Source organism: Salvelinus sp. IW2-2015, linkage group LG28 (genome assembly GCF_002910315.2).
Source record: "Salvelinus sp. IW2-2015 linkage group LG28, ASM291031v2, whole genome shotgun sequence".
NCBI lineage: Eukaryota > Metazoa > Chordata > Actinopteri > Salmoniformes > Salmonidae > Salvelinus > Salvelinus sp. IW2-2015.
In genome coordinates, this window is record NC_036868.1 from 13,424,364 (window position 1) to 13,445,177 (window position 20,814).

Genomic DNA, 20,814 nt, shown 5'->3' on the forward strand with positions numbered 1-20,814 from the left:
CTGAAGATTGATGACCTGACTGGCACCGTGTGCCAAAATCAACTGCACCCGACACACTGATGGACGAACATATGTACATTTTTTCTTTGTAATGGAAAATGTCAATCTTGGTGGCTGGGGCCAGGAAACAGTTTTTCTCATTATTGGGAAATGCCACCTCATTTCCCATATACAAGCCCTTGATTAATTTCAAAAGGAGACAGACATGGGATACGTCAAGACTGTCGATTTTGTTTTTGTCTCTCTGAGCGGTGAACAATTACGGTTTGTAAAAATGGTCTAGCGGAACTTTGGCCTTTCACTCTGGAGAGGCTTGGCCCCGTGTTGGCACTGGCCAGTTAATTTAGTAAGGCTGTCGCTGCAGAGACAGAGACAGCACCGTAATGTCTGGGCCTCTATCAGGACTGAGAGAGGCGACAAGTGTTTTACATAGATAAATAATTAGAATTAGATACAACACCAGCTTGGCTGTCGAAAAGGGATAATCCAAACTAATGACTCTTAAATTGAATGTTGAGGCAGAACATACTCTCTCCAGCGGCTGGCTGAGCCACATACCTTTGGTCTTAATAGTATCAGATAGAATCTCCACACAAATTGCTCTGTGATGACAACATGATTTTTTCAATTTGAATACTGATTAATTTCCTATTGCTTTCTCTCCTCAGCGGGCGGCCGTAGTCAAGCCAGCATGTCAGATATTCTATGTTCTGTTGCTAAAATGTCTAATAAACCTCAAGGCCTGGTCTTGAGTATAATGGATCTAAAAGGTGTTGCTAATGTAAAAGCTATTGTAGATGGAGGGTTGATGGGGATACATAACTCATCACTTAAGAGGTGGTGAATGAGTTTAAATGTACCATTGTATGTACATGTCTGAAATATCAGTGCCCATTGTTACAACCAACCATGGAGGTGTCAGTGTTATTTCTACCCTAAAAGCAATACCCGTTAGCCAAAGACCAATGGATTTCAATTATCATACCTCTTGGTTATTGGCTGAAGTTTTATCCTCTGTATTAGTTTTAACACCATTATTGCATTTACTGAACCTATGTGGGCATAAGGAAATTCTGCTACATTCAGATAGGCAACAGCACCTATAATATCATTCAGTAGAATACTGTACATAGGAGACTGACCTTGGCTTCAACCTAATAACATTAGGTTACTCACTATAATCCTGGTTGACTAAATAATCTGTTCATTTCAAGGACTGTCCCAGATGATCTAACCGTCTGATGACACTAGGTTTTACATTTACGTCATTATCCAGCATGACTTACATTAGAGTGCATACATTTTCATATTTGTTTGTACTGGTCCCCCATGGGAATCAAACCCACAACCCTGGTGTTGCAAGTGCCAGGCTCTACCAACTGAGCCACACAGAAATCACGTAGACTCCACCAGGTGTGGGCATAGTATGCTCCCAGGGATAGAGTCTATGAGCAAGCAACATAATACAAAGAGAACAATTATTTTCTAAAATTCAGGCTAAGAAATCCAGGTGTTTTGTGCATACACATGAAATATGCAATGTTTGACTGGAAATGGAACCATCCGTGGATGACAGAACTGATACAGACGATGACAGCTCTGTATTTGTAGGAAAACCGTTAATAGTTACTTAGCTGCCACTTGTGGGAAAAAGTCTAGTGGTCTTTCTAATTGTAACCTCCTCATTCATCATCCAAGCATGACTCCAACATGGCAGGACATCAGACGGAGTCTAGGATGGAAATACTTCTGGCCTTGGGTGGATACATGCACTTTTATTTCATTTCTGGTTTAATAAAACCTCTGTTTGCTAATCTACCATGCCCAACTGCACAGCCAATGTACTTTTTCTATAGGTATTACACCCCAGATGAACTGTACCTCTCTGACTTCCCTGTCATTTCTCTCTCTTTCTGTCTCCCACCAGGTAACTAAACTCAGCAAAAAAAGAAACGTCCCTTTTTCAGGACCTGTCTTTCAAAGATAATTCGTAAAAATCCAAATAACTTCACAGATCTTCATTGTAAAGGGTTTAAACACTGTTTCCCATGCTTGTTCAATGAACCATAAACAATGAATGAACATGCACCTGTGGAACGGTCGTTAAGACACTAAGAGCTTACAGACGGTAGGCAATTAAGGTCACAGTTATGAAAACTTAGGACACTAAAGAGGCCTTTCTACTGACTCTGAAAAACACCAAAAGAAAGATGCCCAGGGTTCCTGCTCATCTGCGTGAACGTGCCTTGGGGATGCTGCTAGGAGGCATGAGAACTGCAGATGTTGCCAGGGCAATAAATTGCAATGTCTGTACTGTGAGACRCCTAAGACTGTGCTATAAGGAGACAGGACGGACAGCTGATCGTCCTCGCAGTGGCAGACCACGTGTAACAACACCTGCACAGGATCGGTRCATCCAAACATCACACCTGCGGGACAGGTACAGGATGGCAACAACAACTGCCYGAGTTACACCAGGAACGCACAATCCCTCCATCAGTGCTCAGACTGTCCGCAATAGACTGAGAGAGGCTGGACTGAGGGCTTGTAGACCTGTTGTAAGGCAGGTCCTCACCTGACATCACAGGCAACAACGTCGCCTATGGGCACAAACCCACCGTCGCTGGACCATACAGGACTGGCAAAAAGTGCTCTTTAGCTCGATGCCGATGTTGCCTGTAATCCATGGGTTCTGGTTGGGATATGTAAGTACATTCACTGTGGGGACGACGTCGTCGATRCACTCAATGCCATTGGATGAATCCCGGAACATATCCCAGTCTGTGCTAGCAAAACAGTCCTGTAGCATAGCATCTGCATCATCTGACCACCTCCGTATTGAGCGAGTCACTGGTACTGCCTGCTTTAGTTTTTGCTTGTAAGCAGGAATCAGTAGGATAGAATTATGGTCAGATTTGCCAAATGGAGGGCGGGGGAGAGCTTTGTATGCATCTCTGTGTGTAGAGTAAAGGTGGTCTATAGTTTTTTTCCCTCTGGTTGCACATGTGACATGCTGGTAAAAATGTGGTATTTTAAGTTTGCCTGCATTGAAGTCCCCGGCCACTAGGAGCACCGCTTCTGGATGAGCATTTTCTTGTTTGCCTATGGCCTTATAGAGTTGGTTGAGTGCCGTCTTAGTGCCAGCATTGGTCTGTGGTGGTAAATAGACGGCTACGAATAATATAGATGAGAACTCTCTTGGTAGATAGTGTGGTCTACAGCTTATCATAAGGTACTCTACCTCAGGCGAGCAATACCTCGAGACTTCTTTAATATTAGACATCGCGCACCAGCTGTTATTGACAAAAAGACACACACCCCCCACCCCTCGTCTTACCAGACGTAGCATCTCTGTTCTGCCGAGCAATGGAAAATCCCGCCAGCTCTATATTATCCATGTCGTTGTTCAGCCATGACTCAGTGAAACATAAGATATTACAGTTCTTAATGTCCCGTTGGTAGGATAATCGTAATCGTAGGTCATCAATTTTATTTTACAATGATTGCATGTTAGCAAGTAGAATTGATGGCAGTGGGAGTTTACTCGCTCGCCTACGGATTCTCAGAAGGCAGCCTGATCTGAGCTCTCTTTTCCTCCGTCTTTCCTTCACGTAAATGATGGAGATTTTGGCCTGTTCTCTGGAGAGCAGTATATTTCTCGTCCGACTCGTTAAAGGAAAAAGCTTCTTCCAGTTGGTGGTGAGCAATCGCTGTTCTGATGTCAAGAAGTTATTTTCGGTCATAAGAGACGGTAGCAGCAACATTATGTACAAAAGAAGTTTAAAAAAGAAGTTACAAACAATGTAAAAAATGAACAAAATAGCACAATTGGTCAGGAGCATGTAAAACATCAGCCATTCTCTTCGGCGACATTTTACTATTTTCTCAGGTTTATGAGAAAATATTTCAAGGTATAGTCTTTATGTCAGGGGAGTCTGTTAAATAGTTGAGTCAATGTGATTCTGTAGAGGGGTGTGTGTAATAGGTAAAGGCTCCCTTACTGACTGAGCCCCTTCATAATGTCCTGTGAGAGAGCGACATGGAACAATGACTCTACAAAATAGGTGAATGCTCATGTGATTCAGTGGGAACAAATCAGGGTATACATAATTTGCGGAGACTGAATCAACCTAACCAGATACATGGATAAGGTCAGTCAGTGGTTTGGCATTTTCGGTCCCTAAAGCATTATACTACTCCTAGTTTGAAAAGTGAGTAGGAGTTTGGTATAAAACAGAGTTATACATGTCCACGATTTACATCAAGAAAAATACTGCTAGGCTCACAACAATCTACATTCCTTGAAACCCACGCTAACATCTTGATTTAAGATATAAAATGCATACCTTGTCCTGATCGTCAAATGCAACAGTCCTGCTATAGTCAATAAATAAATGGACACAGTATGCAGTTTTAATTCCTCTTCTTCATTCATCATGTAAATGGTGCTTGTCTCCTTAGCAATTATCCCCCCTATTTTCATCTCACTTTAGTTTGAGGCCAGTCACATGGGAGGCCCATGCCCTCTCTGATGTTATTGGACTGGATGATGTTTGCTAAGAGATAGGTGACTAAGGAACATGTGTGACGCCCTAACCTWAGAGATCCTTTTAATTCTCTATTTGGTTAGGTCAGGGTGTGACTAGGGTGGGCAATCTATGTTTTCTATTTCTTTGTTGGCCTGGTATGGTTCCCAATCAGAGGCAGCTGTCTATTATTGTCTCTGATTGGGGATCATATTTAGGCAGCCTTTTACCACCTGTTGTTTGTGGGATCTTGATTTTGTGTAGTGCCTGTGAACACTGCATGTAGCTTCACGTTTCGTTTGTTCGGTATTGTTTTGGTACTGTGCTGTTTAGCCCTACTAAACTTTACGTTTCGTTTGTATTTGTTTTTTTTCCCGGTGTTCATTGTATAAAGTAAGATGTACGCCTACCACGCTGCACCTTGGTCCACTCATTCCAACAACGAGCGTAACAACATGATGACAGAGCTGTACACCATATAGAACAGGCTGAAACAGAATGGAAGGAACATCAGAACATCAAACAGCCTGATATGAACCCAGTTGGAATCTTCAAGACGTGATGAAGTTCTAATTCCACAGCCTCCATCCCTCATCACTCATTTAGATTACAGGATGGCCCTCCTGTTTAATTTTCCCTCTGAGGTCCAGAGAGCTCCTCTGTTGACCTTTCGCCTGGTAAATTGTAACAGTTTCTTTCTCTCTCAAGTGGGGGTAAACACAGGAGAGCTAATTATAGGACCACTCTGAGAATGTCGGACACTGCAGAGCAGAAAATGTCAGAGGGCATCTCATGCACTCGTCTTTGACACAAGGCACAAGACCAGCGGCAGCCAGCTAGGGCTCCTGCAGGGAGGCAGGAAACGCATGAAACATGTTAGATCTACAGATGCGGAAAATTGGCAAGATAGTCTGGGGTGAGAGATGGGAGCAGAGATTTTGCTGGAATTTAGCGATGTGTAAAAGAAAAATCCCAGCCGGGGTCCCTGGAGTGAGTGTGCTGGAATATTCTCCACCACTTGCATTTCAGCAGAGCGATAAAAGTATGCACTCAGTGTCTGTGACTCAATTCCACTTCATAGGTTCAGGTAGTGCAACAGAATTTCCTCATCCCACAGCATGAAAGGCAGACATGYTAATGCTGGAATGGCTGTCTTTTCCCATTACATTTGGAGTAAATCACAGTACACCCTATCACTCTCTGGTATTTATTTTTCATGGTGTGAAGCAATTACTTGTCTATTTTAGATGTAATTAATAGTTTTGATCTTGGAATGCTTTTGATGTCTTTGACAGTTGTCTATATTGCATTTTAAGCCTTGAGATATTTCAAACAAAACATTCAGCTATAGTTTCCATCTGCTCAGCATTTTCAACCATATGCTAAATGACAGTGTTGCGTTTGTGAATGGAAGTCATCCAGAAAAAGTGAAAACAGACCGCCCTGACARATGCCCCAAATACTTCAAAGGTGATAATGGGAATCAGAGGAGGATGGTGGGAGGGGCTATAGGAGGACCGGCTCATTGTAATGAATGGAATGGAATAAATGGAAAAGTCAAACGTGATTTCCATGCATTTGATCCCGTTCCATTTATTTACAATGAGCCTGTCTTCCTATTCATGGTTTGCACGTTTCGTCACAATATTGTTTTGAACGTTCGTTTTAGGACTGATGTCCAGCTGAGCATTCTACTCAATGCAGTCTTAATAGGTGTTGATAAAGATCTCGTCTGAAGTGCATTACTGTGGCTTGGAAATACGATGACATTTCAAAAGGAGACAAATAGTTAGTAGGACAAGCTTTTGTAATTGTAATGTCGCCAGATTGACTTTAGTTGCAGTATAACTTTAGCTAGCTATACTATGATAGAGGGGAGAGTACCGACATTTTTGCTAGATTAATGTTAGCATTGCTAGCTATTTCTGACAAACTGTGCTAGCTCATGGCAACATTGCCATCTTTCTAAAATAAACTTGAAGACATCATAATGATACCAATGTTCTTTTTTACTAATTATGTGTCTACTTTAGCAATGTCATCGTATTTCCAGGCCACTCTAGTGTAGTTTTGATTAAACAGTCATTAGCCCACATTCAGAAAGACTGAGCATAGAAGCCCATTTTTGCTTGATCTGAAAATGTGGTCGGAGGCTCCATATCAAATCAAATCAAATCAAATTTTATTTGTCACATACACATGGTTAGCAGATGTTAATGCGAGTGTAGCGAAATGCTTGTGCTTCTAGTTCCGACAATGCAGTAATAACCAACGAGTAATCCTAACCTAACAATTCCACAACTACTACCTTATACACACAAGTGTAAAGGGATAAAGAATATGTACATAAAGATATATGAATGAGTGATGGTACAGAACGGCATAGGCAAGATGCAGTAGATGGTATAGAGTACAGTATATACATATACATATGAGATGAGTAATGTAGGGTATGTAAACATTATATTAAGTGGCATTGTTTAAAGTGGCTAGTGATATATTTTTACATAAATTTCCATCAATTCCCATTATTAAAGTGGCTGGAGTTGAGTCAGTATGTTGGCAGCAGCCACTAAATGTTAGTGGTGGCTGTTTAACAGTCTGATGGCCTTGAGATGAAGCTGTTTTTCAGTCTCTCGGTCCCTGCTTTGATGCACCTGTACTGACCTCGCCTTCTGGATGATAGCGGGGTGAACAGGCAGTGGCTCGGGTGGTTGTTGTCCTTGATGGTCTTAATGGCCTTCCTGTGACATCGGGTGGTGTAGGTGTCCTGGAGGGCAGGTAGTTTGCCCCCGGTGATGCGTTGTGCAGACCTCACTACCCTCTGGAGAGCCTTACGGTTGTGGGCGGAGCAGTTGCCGTACCAGGCGGTGATACAGCCCGACAGGATGCTCTCGATTGTGCATCTGTAGAAGTTTGTGAGTGCTTTTGGTGACACGCCGAATTTCTTCAGCCTCCTGAGGTTGAAGAGGCGCTTCTGCGCCTTCTTCACAACGCTGTCTGTGTGGGTGGACCAATTCAGTTTGTCCGTGATGTGTACGCCGAGGAACTTAAAACTTACTACCCTCTCCACTACTGTCCCGTCGATGTGGATAGGGGGTCCTCCCTCTGCTGTTTCCTGAAGTCCACAATCATCTCCTTTGTTTTGTTGATGTTGAGTGTGAGGTTATTTTCCTGACACCACACTCCGAGGGCCCTCACCTCCTCCATGTAAGCCTACCACTGTAGTGTCGTCCGCAAACTTGATGATTGAGTTGGAGACGTGCATGGCCACGCAGTCGTGGGTGAACAGGGAGTACAGGAGAGGGCTCAGAACGTACCCTTGTGGGCCCTGTGTTGAGGATAGCAGGGTGGAGATGTTGTTACCTACCCTCACCACCTGGGGGCGGCCCGTCAGGAAGTCCATACCCAGTTGCACAGGGCGGGGTCGAGACCCAGGGTTTCGAGCTTGATGACAAGTTTGGAGGGTACTATGGTGTTAAATGCTGAGCTGTAGTCGGTGAACAGCATTCTCACATAGGTATTCCTCTTGTCCAGATGGGTTAGGGCAGTGTGCAGTGTGGTTGCGATTGCGTCATCTGTGGACCTTTGGGTCGGTAAGCAAATTGGAGTGGGTCTAGGGTGTCAGGTAGGGTGGAGGTGATATGGTCCTTGACTAGTCTCTCAAAGCACTTCATGATGACGGAAGTGAGTGCTACGGGGCGGTAGTCGTTTAGCTCAGTTACCTTAGCTTTCTTGGGAACAGGAACAATGGTGGCCCTCTTGAAGCAAATGTGGGAACAGCAGCCTGGGATAAGGATTGATTGAATATGTCCGTAAACACACCAGCCAGCTGGTCTGTGCATGCTCTGAGGACGCGGCTGGGAATGCCGTCTGGGCCTGCAGCCTTGCGAGGGTTAACACGTTTAAATGTTTTACTCACCTCGGCTGCAGTGAAGGAGAGCCCGCAGGTTTTGGTAGCGGGCCATGTCAGTGGCACTGTACTGTCCTCAAAGCGAGCAAAAAAGTTATTTAGTCTGTCTGGGAGCAAGACATCCTGGTCCGCGACTGGGCTGGTTTTCTTTTTGTAATCCGTGATTGACTGTAGACCCTGCCACATACCTCTTGTGTCTGAGCTGTTGAATTGCGACTCTACTTTGTCTCTATACTGGCACTTAGCTTGTTTGATTGCCTTGCGGAGGGAATAGCTACACTGTTTGTATTCGGTCATGTTTCCGGTCACCTTGCCCTGGTTAAAAGCAGTGGTTCTCGCTGAGCTAATTGCGGAGCCTGTGGAGGCATACAGAGGCCAAATTGAACTCTGTACCGCATCGCTGTGCGCCTCCCAAATGTTGTAACAATGCGGAGGGCTCCGTATAGTTCTGCATTGACATGATTGGTTGACGGAACTGTAGGTGAGGGCGGGAGGTCCTGTATAAAAACAAACTCACTTCCTTGACAACAGCTCTACTCAACTCTGCACTGCTTCGCAAAGCACAAGAAGTATGAATGGCGATTTCTGCAGAGGCCGTATCACCATAAACGCTGCACGGCCAATGCAGACGTCGATTTGACCACGCAGCGCCATTTAACCATCAGTCGGACATCAATATGCTGCGGCATCTGTAGAACGTTGATAACAATGGCAACGACGTGTGAGTGATGGAAGTGAAACCCATGAATAGCTCCTCCCACCAGCCTCCTCTGATGGGAATTCAAAATAGATTGTTATTTTTCATGCTCTTAATGGAAATGTTAGTGTGGTATCTGTGTGCTCTAACAAAATAAATGTCACGTTACCATTCAAAGCACTGACTGGAAACACCAGTCATACATGCAGCTATTAGTGTGGAGAGGTAATTCTGTGGTCTCTTTTTCATTTACCACAATCACACCTCACTAAGAGGCAAAAAAGTTACAATCTGTAGATCATTTCACTCCCACTTCCTCCCTGTTGACACACTCACACACACACACACATTTCAGGTTGTTTATTTCTTTTTTGTATATAAGAATTCTATTTCCTTTACAAATCTAATTTTCATCAATTTAGCCCTGGGGGGAATAAAAGGAAGGCTGCTACAAAGCCCATGGTCAGGTGCTCTGTAATGAATACTTGGTTTCATTTCAGTGAGACTGAGCGAGGAGGTAGGCAGGCTTCTGGTTGTCCTGACCTGAGCCGAATAGCTTAGCTCACCCAGTGACCAAGGACTGCATCTGAGTAGTCTGTGGCAGGCCGGAGTGGAGAAGGGAAATGTATGAATCTGTGTGTTTGTTTGTTGTACCCATTTTGTTGAGACTGAACCCTCAATATGTAACGGATAATCAACGAGGGGATATGCGTTGTATATACGGAAAATAAAGGAACAACGTGCTAGCAGAGTGGAACTAACCTTCCACAGAGTTGCATTATTTTCCAGAGAACGCATAGAGCCCCGAATTGATTATTCGTTTTATACCATGGCTATAATTGAACACATTGGCCGTTAGAAATGTTTTCATTTGCCAGGTAGAAATGTGTTCAACATCCACTGAAGAAGCTAGCAAGTTTACTATATACATTATATATACAAAAGTATGTTGATACCCCTTCAAATTAGTGTATTCGGCTTTTTCAGCCACACCCATTGCTAACAGTTGTATAAAATCGAGCACAAAGCCATGCAATCTCCATAGGAAAAACATTAGCAGTAGAATGGCCTTACTGAAGAGCTCAGTGACTTTCAACGTGGCACCGTCATAGGATGCCACCTTTCCAACAAGTCAGTTTGTCAAATTTCTGCCTTGCTAGAGCTTCCCCGGTCAACAGTCAGTGCTGTTATTGTGAAGTGGAAACATCTAGGAGCAACAACAGCTCAGCCGAGAAGTGGTAGGCCACACAAGCTCACAGAAAGCGAACGCCAAGTGCTGAAGCGCGTAGCGCATAAAAATAAACTGTCCTCGGTTGCAACACTCACTACCGAGTTCTAAATTGCCTCTGGAAGCAACGTCAGCACAAGAACTGTTCGTCACGAGCTTCATGAAATGGGTTTCCATGGCTGAGCAACCACACACAAGCCTAATATCACCATGCGCAATGCCAAGTGTCGGCTGGAGTGGTGTAAAGCTCGCCGCCATTGGACTCCGGAGCAGTGGAAACGCTTTCCCTGGAGTGATGAATCGCGCTTGACCATCTATCTGGCAGTTCGATGAATGAATCTGGGTTTGGCAGATGCCAGGAGAACGCTACCTGCCCCAATGCATAGTGYCAACTGTAAAGTTTGGTGTAGGAGAAATAATGGTCTTGGGCTGTTTTTCATGTTTTTGGGCTAGGCCCCTTAGTTCCAGTGAAGGGAAATCTTAAAGTTACAGCATACAATGACATTCTAGACGATTCTGTACTTCCAACTTTGTGGCAACAGTTTGGGGAAGGCCCTTTCCTGTTTCAGCTTGACAATGCCCTGTGCACAAAGCGAGGTCCACACAGAAATTTTGTTGAGATCGGTGTGGAAGAACGACTGGCCTGCAGTAAGCCCTAATCTCAACCCCATTGACACCTTTGGAATAAATTGGAACGCCGACTGCGAGCCAAGCCTAATCGCCCAACATCAGCGCCCGACCTCTCTAATACTCATGGCTGAATGGAAACAAATCCTCGCACCAATGTTCCAATGTTCTAGTGGAAAGCCTTGCCAGAAGAGTGGAGGCTGTTATAGCAGCAAAGGGGGGACCAACTCCATATTAATACCCATGATTTTGGAATGAGATGTTCGATGAGCAGGTGTTCACATACTTTTGGTCATGTAGTGTAGATACAGTAGTTGCCTCTGTAACCAAACAAACAGACTTGCTAGTTTAGTTAGTTTAACCAAACCATCAGTCCTAGCTTGCTATTTTATGAAAATCAAATTCAACAACGCTAATGTTTTCAATTCGACTTTTGCTTTCAAAAGCAGCTAAAACATAGAACATGTAAGAATTAACTATAGCCATTGAATTCTACCGTGCTGATATACCGTGCTTACAGGGAAATAATGCACGCTCTAGAATGCTCTTCAAGCCAATCAGAAATGAGTATTCAACAATGCCATGGTATAAAATACTTTCTAAACTGGGTGATTCAAGCCCTAAATGCTGATTTGCTGACAGCAGTGGTATACAGTATCAGACCGTATACCACAGGTATGACATTTTTTTTTTTTACTGCTCTAATTACATTGGTAACTAGTTTATAAAAGCAATAAGGCACCTCAAAGGTTTGTGGTATATGGCCAATATACCATGGCTAAGAGCTGTATCCAGGCACTCCGCATTGCGTTGTGTGTAAGAACAGCCCTTAGCCGTTGTTGTCACGTTCGTTGACGGAAGAATCAGACCAAGGTGCAGCGTGGTAAGCGTACATCATTTCATTTGATGAACACGAAAAAAACAATAAACTACAACCAAACGTGAAGCTACATGCAGTGCAGAAAGCAACTACACACAAACAAGATCCCACAAACTAAAGGTGGAAAAAAGGCTACCTAAGTATGATCCCCAATCAGAGACAACGATAGACAGCTGCCTCTGATTGGGAACCATACCTGGCCAACAAAGAAATAGAGAAACTAGAATGCCCACCCAAATCACACCYTGACCTAACCAAATAGAGTAATAAAAAGGCTCTCTAAGGTCAGGGCGTGACAGTTGTATATTGGCCATATACCACACCCAGTCGGGCCTTATTGCTTAATTAATCACAGACAATGCTTTCCATAAGCATCGGGATAGATAATTCAGTTTGTTTACAGGAGGAATCAGCTGAATATGAAACATAAAATTATAGTATTATAGCTTCATGGTATTGTATTGAGACTCAGGTTAAAGAAAACCCAGAGGCCAGATTCAACCTTATTTTCAAGTTTCCAGGATTACATTTTTTTTTTTTTTTTTTTTTTTTTTACAATTTAGTACTGTAGTATAAATCTTATAGTTAAAGGCTGATTTTCACTGAAAATTGTGAGCCCCAGCAGGTAGATTTGATTCAGTGTCCCAGGGAACTGCTAGCCAGTAGAGGGCTTTATTATGCGATTAAGGGACCTGGTGATGGAAAATGGTAACTTTAAGTAATTCTCTCCTATGAATCACCATTTTGGCATGTCAGACCTTGGCTACACCCAGTTTACTCATATCAAGCCACAACAGAATATAAGGTGCATCGGAGGCAGCCATCCACATACCGTATCACCAGGAAGAATAGCTGACAAAACACTGCACCCTGGACAGAAATATCAGAGGAATAGACTTAAGACACAGCATAGGCCAGGCTCTGACAGGCTATCGCCACATCAGCACTCTCTCACTCGCTCTCTGTCATAATACGCTCCTGGTAAAGTCATTACGTGTAGGATCTCTCACAGATATGTACTCTCAAATCCACAAAGTGATGATGTTGACCACCCACTGGCGAGGAAAAAGCGCTTTGAGGTAATAGAAATTTCAGCCTCAGTCACAATCAACCTGAGGCAAATCTGTCTAGGCTTCGGTGGATGGTGGCGTTTCTTTTGGCTACGGGCGGAGCCGGTCTGCTGCAGCCTGTGAGCCTCCCACAGGGCTATACCAGAAAGTGGAATTAGGCTGGTGGCCTCCCCATCCCTGATGTCCATTACAGAACAGCAAACCTTGCAGTCCCCAATCTGACAAATGTAAAGAGACGGGCCATGATGAGCAATATTGTGGGACTCCAATAAGAAGAAACCGAGGTCTAATGGCTTTTTATAACACAATTACAGAAGAGGAGCCATATCCTATCTCCCCCTGCTACAGAATCAGCTTCAAACTTACCATAACTAATATCTGGGGAGGTGGAAGAAGTATTTTGTGCCCTACTTGCAATTATAACTCAATTTGGGCTGTGTGGATTACCATGGTCTTCTCCCCGTTTTCACAGCAATTTGGTGAGCCCCTCTCATAGTCTCCAGTGAGGGACAGAAAACAATCAATTTGACTCCATGACCATGAAATCTGTTTACGTTTCACAAAACAGTTTTAAGAAAATTGAATTATTATAATCTCAGCCGTTTTTCAGATATTATTTATGCAGTTTGCAGTGGTGGTGCACAAGCAGAGCACCATTTCAATCAGGATGAATATTGACAGTTTCAGAAATTATAATCAGCATGCAAGGAAAGATGGACAGTTTGGAAGGTTGAGGCTAGACAAACAGCCAGCCAGCCTATTGACAAATTGGTAGAAAAATTGATAGACAGGTAGATGGATTGATCACCAGCATTCTCTCCTTTCCCTAGTGTAGCTGTACTAGATGGCCAGAGTCATGACTGTGCTCTGTGTCTGACACCAGTGCTGCGGGAACACACAGACTCTCAGACTGTACTCAAAAACTATGCCACTCACCCCTATCTCCATGGCCTTTCCTCTCTCACCTCCTGGACGGTCTATGGATTTGTGTGTGTAAAACAGAGAGAAAAAGAGGAGAGCTTTATATGAAGAGAAAAAGAGAGCGAATGAGAAAAAGACAGCGGAACTGAGGAATACAGAAAAAAGAGACAGAGTCACAGAGAGACAGCGAGAGAAAGACAACACTTACTGTTATTTTCCAATATGCCAGTTAAGTGTTTACTTGACTCTGTGGCTGAGTCACAGTGACACAGGCACAGGCATATAACAACAGCAGTGGAGGCTGCTGAGGGGAGGATGGCTAATAATAAATGTCTGAAATGGAGTCAATGGAATGGTATCAAACACATGGTTTCCAGCCATTATTATGAGCCTGCCTCCCCTCAGCAGCCTCTACTGAACAGCTATGATGATACAATACTTTCTGGAGAAATGCTTCATGACTCAGCTATCCTCAACGGGAGCTTGTACCATCACAGAGAGAAAAGCTTTTGTTTCACACAAGTCTCCAGTCACACAACTTGATAAAACCCCATCTGTGACAGTAATGGGGGCACTGGAGAGGGTTTCTCAGGGCCCATAAAGTGTGCCGAACACCTATGTGCCGACACACATCTAGGGCTCAGACTGCCCGTTATGAGGCGGGTGGGGGGGGGGTGTCAGCTGCTGTCTGCTTGTACTCTCATTTGATGTGCAGAGATTTGGGACTTCATTTTTGATGTCTGGGTGCTCCGCTGTGGCATGCGCTGAGCAGATATGTCACAGAGGGCTTTGCTGCCACGCCGCCCTGAGATGGGCTGTCTTGATGTCTACAGTTATTGGCTTTTTCCTCCCCTCCTGACAACTCCTCGGCTCCAAGCCTGGTGGTATTTGAAGCTCCCTGACCTCACATACAGCCAGGCTGGAGATAACAGCTGTACATCAACTTTGGGGAGACCAGTGAAGGGTAGCTACACCTCYAAAGATAGCAGACACCTGACAGGAAATGTCACGCTACTTTACTCAACAAAGTAACAAACAAATTGTATACATGGTGTTCGACTGGCAAATCGTGCTAAAACAAGAACATCTGCACACCTTATACTATTTCAATATCAAGGCAGTAGAATGTGAATGTATATCACCTGAGTGTGCGTGACGCCAGTAATCCTGCACTAACACCTGAATTAGAAGTAAGCAGTCACATTTGTATTCATTGTGTATCAGCTTTGCAGGGCAGACAAGTTCAGAGATATTGAATAAGAGTGTGGAGTTGTAAATGCACCTGTGGAGTTGTAAATGCGCCTCTAATGCTGTTCTTGTATGTCGTGACGCACACTAAACCACCTCGACTGGAACTCTAATACATGGGAAATGGGAATCTAATAAACACTGTTGGAAAGCAGGCTGCATGATAGTTGAAACTGCTAAATGTGTCCCCTAAACACAGACATTACCCCTGCTCTTCCTCTGAAAATAAATAAAGGCTTGCTCTCCGTTGGGATCAATGTGGATCAATGGCAGACTCATTCTGTGTCCTCATTCCTATTCCCCCAGGCAGTACGGGTCGAATGACTTGGGAGTATGCATCAGCCTTCCTCCTACACCTCCTCTTCTCTCTCCTCTCGCTCTGCAACTCTCCGGCGTTACTTCTGAACAGAGCAGGCAAAGCGAGGAGATGCTTTAAAAAAGACAAGGAAATGTTCTTCCCCTCCCTACTGGGGGTGATAGAAATCAACAAATCTATTCATTAATATTCAGAATGGCCTCCACTCGGTGTAAAATAGCCTTGACTGCGTCCCATTTGAGAGAGAGGCCSTCTTTAGAGGCAGGTCCCTCAGATGCTGTATTGAATGAGTTCTGGGGGAGCACTGTCATTATCATACATCATTGTGAGAAGTGAGAGGGCAAGCAAGATATCCCCTCGGCGAAACTGAAACAAAAACTCTTGCCTGCCATTAGGCTCCTATTTAAATCACTGGTTGTTTGTGCTGGGCAGAGCACATGGTGTCTAGAGCACATGGTGTCCAGAGCACATGGTGTCTAGTGTGACACCTCATTTATGAAAATCCATCACACACACATAGATAGAGATATTAGCTGCTTAGCATACCTGATACCCACTCACCCTAAGAAAGTAGTTGCAAAGGTAAGCTCATGTTCATGAACAACATTGACCCATGTACAGCTTGGCATTTATAAACCTTCTATTAATCCAGTAAAAGGCCTTGCGACTTTGACCATACCCGAGGTGTCTGATGCTCAGAGGTATTATTGTAGAACGGTAAGGAAGTAAACATGATTATTGGTTGGGAGAGGGAGACGGGGGATGTACAGGGAGCGCCATGCAGAGGCTGGTGTCCTCTCAGAACCATCTGAACAGTAGCGCGTACATTGGGTTGGCTCTCTGGAGGGACATGAAAGATGCTTCAGACCTGGAATAGAAATCAAAGACGCCTGTCTGTAGCATCACCACGCCTACCCCCATGGCTACACAGTACGAACACCTACTTACTAAATCCATCAGTGGATGCAGAAACCCACCTCTTGTTTATAGCCAGGCAGGGTCACAGTGAGTGGCATGTCTCCAGCATTTAGACAGACAGCCTRGAGGAGACATACAAGCAGATGTAGAGATTCAGGAGGTTGTCCTGAGGTGGTCTTTGATGGGAAAAGTTAATCAGGTTAATCAGACAAAATAACATGGTAGTTAGTTATTCCCTCTGACCACATTGTCTACCACCATCATCTATGAAACAGAGAGAATTACAACAATAGGCGGTATAGATTTTAGCATATTTTATAAGAGTTGTTTTTTGGCAATTTAAATCTTATAGGAGAATGAAGCAACCAAAAATAAAACAATTCCAAAATGAAAGTCCAATAAGCCCCAGAAATGAATAATGGAAAGCAACAGATACAATGTAAGAGATATAAACTTTATAGATCTCATGGAGGACAGACACAACGCACTGAGTTAATTTCTGTATAAGACACACTGCCACAGAAAAGATCTGAAACCAAACTGGAGTACACATTACAGGAGTTTGTGACCTCACTTCCCGGTCTGCTCTGTCAGAGGAAGGAAGTGACAACGACAATCAGTCTGGAGTTGAAGCGTGTGAAAAGTTGCAATATTCCTCTTTTGACAACAATGACGACAACATCGACACAGTCCAACTCACTGACATGGAGAGAGCTGAACCAACCAGAGTTCTGAATCATCTTCAATAGCCAAGACCATCACCTCTGGAGAACGGTCCTGGTGTTGCATATTTCATAATAAATTACTCTGTAGAGATTTCACATATTGTTCGGACAGTCTGACTGACTGAACAGGCTGGTCAAAAAAGGCAGTTCTTTTCACTTGCAGAAGGAGATTTGGCCCAAACCCACACCACTCAAGTTTCTTCTGTGTGTATGAGTGTGTGTTGGGTTCACAGCCTCTCGATGTCCCTGTACTTCTTCCTCAGAATGGAGACCTGGTCCTTGAACAGCACAGGGTCCAGTCTCATCTGGGAGTGCAGCAGAGGCATGAACCCAAACCAGCCGCTGAATGAGTTCATACAGGTCTGTCTCTGGGAAAAGTGGTCCGGGTCGGCCCACCGGGACGTCTTAGAACCCTGTGTACAGACAGAGGAAATATGTCAGTTCAGCACGCCAACCACAAGACTCACTGACTGCTTCAGTGTAAAAGCAGAAACATATATTGGGAGGAGGATGGTACATTAGAGCTGTGTTGCCTGAAGCAAACAATTTCCCCTCCAAAGATGGCCTGGAAATAATAGGTTGCTGCATGGAATTTATCCCAGGGCATTAAGAAAACAGCTCATATCTACTCTATACATACACACAAAACAAACTACATCTAAGAAAGGTTGTATTTTTCTGCCTTTTAACTCCCATTCAACTGATAAAGTGTTGGCCAAAATCTCCATAATCTCCAACAAACTTCCCATGTTCCCAACAAACTTTCCTGTGTGATCTTGTGCAGGGCAACAAATCTTACAGCCCTGACTGCAGTGGAAAAATTGTCCTGGAAAGGGAAAGGGCCTGAAGATACTAGGTATGGAAAGAGATGGGAGTAAATCCAGCACTGGTACGCTGCTGCCTACACAATTAAGACGATCATATGGTCAATAATGCCGAGTCATCGTGCTGCCTGAAGCTGGGCCATTAATCAGACCTGCCGTGGGCCGGCCCMGGCCCAGCCCACACACACACCGAAACGGGGAATCACAGAGGGAGACTGTCAGCATGCTGCAACCTCCTCCCTCCTCCTCTCTCTGGATGCTCCTGAGTGAACAGATCTGCAATCCTGCAGTCCCTCCCTTCTCATGGCTGCAATTATAGGCCCATTTCAGACAACTTGAGATTGTGCCCTGTCCCAAGCACTGGATACCGGATATGAGCTTGTGGCTTCCATTGAAAGTGGCTGTTGGTGAATGATATATGCTGGGCAAACATGGTTTGACGGACGGTTTGACGGACGGCACCACACACACATACAGTTACCAAAGAAACATACTGTACCTGCTGCATCATGGTTTCCTTGTACTGCTTCTTCTGGGTGACTTTAATAGGTGGGAGCTTAGTGACAGCAGAAACCAGGAAGTTCATGAGGATGTCCTCACAGTTGGCCATCTGGTCCACCATGGTGAGAAGGCTGGTTGGCAAGTAGTGAGTGTACAGGTAGTGATAATACCTAGGAACACAGAGAGGAAGCGAGATGGATCCATGAATTWAAAAAAAAATGTAATGACAGGCTTTATGGAAACAGAAAATGTGTCGTAAACTTTCCAAAGGTCGACAAAACGAAATACGTTAGACAAGGTGGGATCTTTTTGTGTTGGTAAAATAAACGATGCAAGAAATGTCAGTGGAACCGCTTTTATGCGCAAATATCTATATAATAATCGCCATATTGAAGTAAACTTGGAGTCATGCGATAACATGTTGTGTGGTCCTCCCACTACGACTCAGATTAAAGATTACAGATTAAATAAATTATGATGAACTTCACAAGGTTATGAGCTTGATGCTCCTTTCAATAAATATAGATGGTTTTATTCTGGTGACATGATCATCGATGCTTGACTGCCGTTTGACCAATAAAAATAATCTAGCTCTTTTGTCCATAATAACCTCTTCATGTAGGCTATACCCGCATTGTATCTGCCAGCTGTTGTCTCGAGAGCATGTGTCAATACCAGAGTGGGCATACTCGCTATATAACGCAAATCATTTTGTGAGAATACCATCAGTATAGTTGAAAATGGAAACCCATTAACTTTTTTTATTGAATTTTAAAAACATACAATCTACCTGCCGTGAAGCCGCTCAACATTACATTACATTCAGTTATCCAGCAGACACTCCCTGTCACGGATCTCTCCGGAACTTTCATCACGCACACCTGTCCCCTATTCCCACTGATTAGTATTTGTATATATGCGCCCTTTGGTTTCCATTGGGCTGTCCATTATTGTTCCAATGTCTGTTGGTGCGTGTGAGTACCTGTGCTGTGTGTTTTGGGCTTTTGTGCCCTTGTGGATTGCGCAGATGATTAGGGGTCTCGTCCCGTGTGTTAATCATTGTGCGCGTGTGTATTTATTACACAGCACGCCATAACTTGGGGCGTAATAAAAAAAACTATTACGCATTCCTGCGCCTGTCTCCMGAATCATTGTTACCAKTGTGACACTCCCATCCAGAGTAACCCACAAGAGCAACCAGGGTCAAATGCCCCGCCCAAGGGCAACCAGGGTCAAATGCCCCGCCCAAGGGCAACCAGGGTCAAATGCCCCGCCCAAGGGCAACAAGGGTCAAATGCCCCGCCCAAGGGCAACCAGGGTCAAATGCCCCGCCCAAGGGCAACAAGGACAGATCCTCCACCCATTCGAAACTGGGACCGGAACCAGCAACCTCTCGGCCACCGGCCCAAGCTCCCAACCGCCAGGTCACCAACTATCCAAGATCCCCCCCCCCACAGTTCCCCTCGAGAGCTGGCCTCAACCATCCAAGACCACCCCCCCCCCCCCCTAAGCCACGGTCCCCTTCAACCCAACCACAACCACCACCCACTAATGCGCCAACAACCAACAAAAAATAACAAAATTGAAAAAAGAGAAAAACAAAAGAAAACAGAAAACAACAATGCAAAAAAAAAACTGAAGAAAACAACAATAATCTAATCAGCAAGGCCAACTGAATACGATTGAGTCATGTGTGGCACTATTTACATGTGTGTATGTGTCCGTGTGTATGGATGGTACAAGCGATTGCGTGGCATCAGCTTCAGGCAAACAGGCATTGGATGTAACATCGTTCATTTTTAGTGTCAATTAACCTCTTTTTTGTTTGTTTATTTTGACTTTATTTTTGACTTTTATCTTTGACCGTTATTCTATCTCTCCGCCAGAAAGTTCACTCCCACTTGTCTCCAGTTGTAACGGTCGTCTGTTGAAGAAGGTGTGGACCAAAGTGCAGCGTGGTAAGTGTTCATGCTTTTTGAATTAAACTGACACTGAGACAAAATAACCAAAATAGAACAACACGAAACAGTTCTGTCTGGTGCAGACACAAAACAGAAAACAACTACCCACAAATACAGGTGGGAAAGGCAACCTAAGTATGGTTCTCAATCAGAGACAACGATAGACAGCTGCCTCTGATTGAGAACCACACCCGGCCAAACACACAGAAATACAAATCATAGAAAACGGAACATAGAATGCCACCCAAATCACACCCTGACCAAACCAAAATAGAGACATAAAAAGCTCTCTACGGTCAGCGCGTGACACCAGTTCCACATCTTAACCCTCATCTTCCTCAGCCCATCCACTATCTCTGCTGGCCCACCCCTCGGATTTCTACCAGCCATATACAGTGAGGGAAAAAAGTATTTGATCCCCTGCTGATTTTGTACGTTTGCCCACTGACAAAGAAATTA

The 20,814-nt window shown here is 44.2% G+C and overlaps 1 protein-coding gene across 1 annotated transcript in view; it reads right to left on the bottom strand.

Moving 5' to 3' along the window:
• Positions 1-16,643: 16,643 nt before the first annotated feature.
• LOC111954432 (exostosin-1-like) overlaps positions 16,644-20,814 on the bottom strand; it is a 313,392-nt gene continuing 309,221 nt past the window's right edge. The window contains exons 11-12 of the mRNA XM_023974172.2: positions 18,393-18,564; positions 16,644-17,482 (exon numbers count right to left, since the gene is read on the bottom strand). Coding sequence (XP_023829940.1) covers positions 17,297-17,482; positions 18,393-18,564 — 358 coding nt within the window. The 3' untranslated portion in view covers positions 16,644-17,296. The remainder of the gene's footprint in view (positions 17,483-18,392; positions 18,565-20,814) is intronic.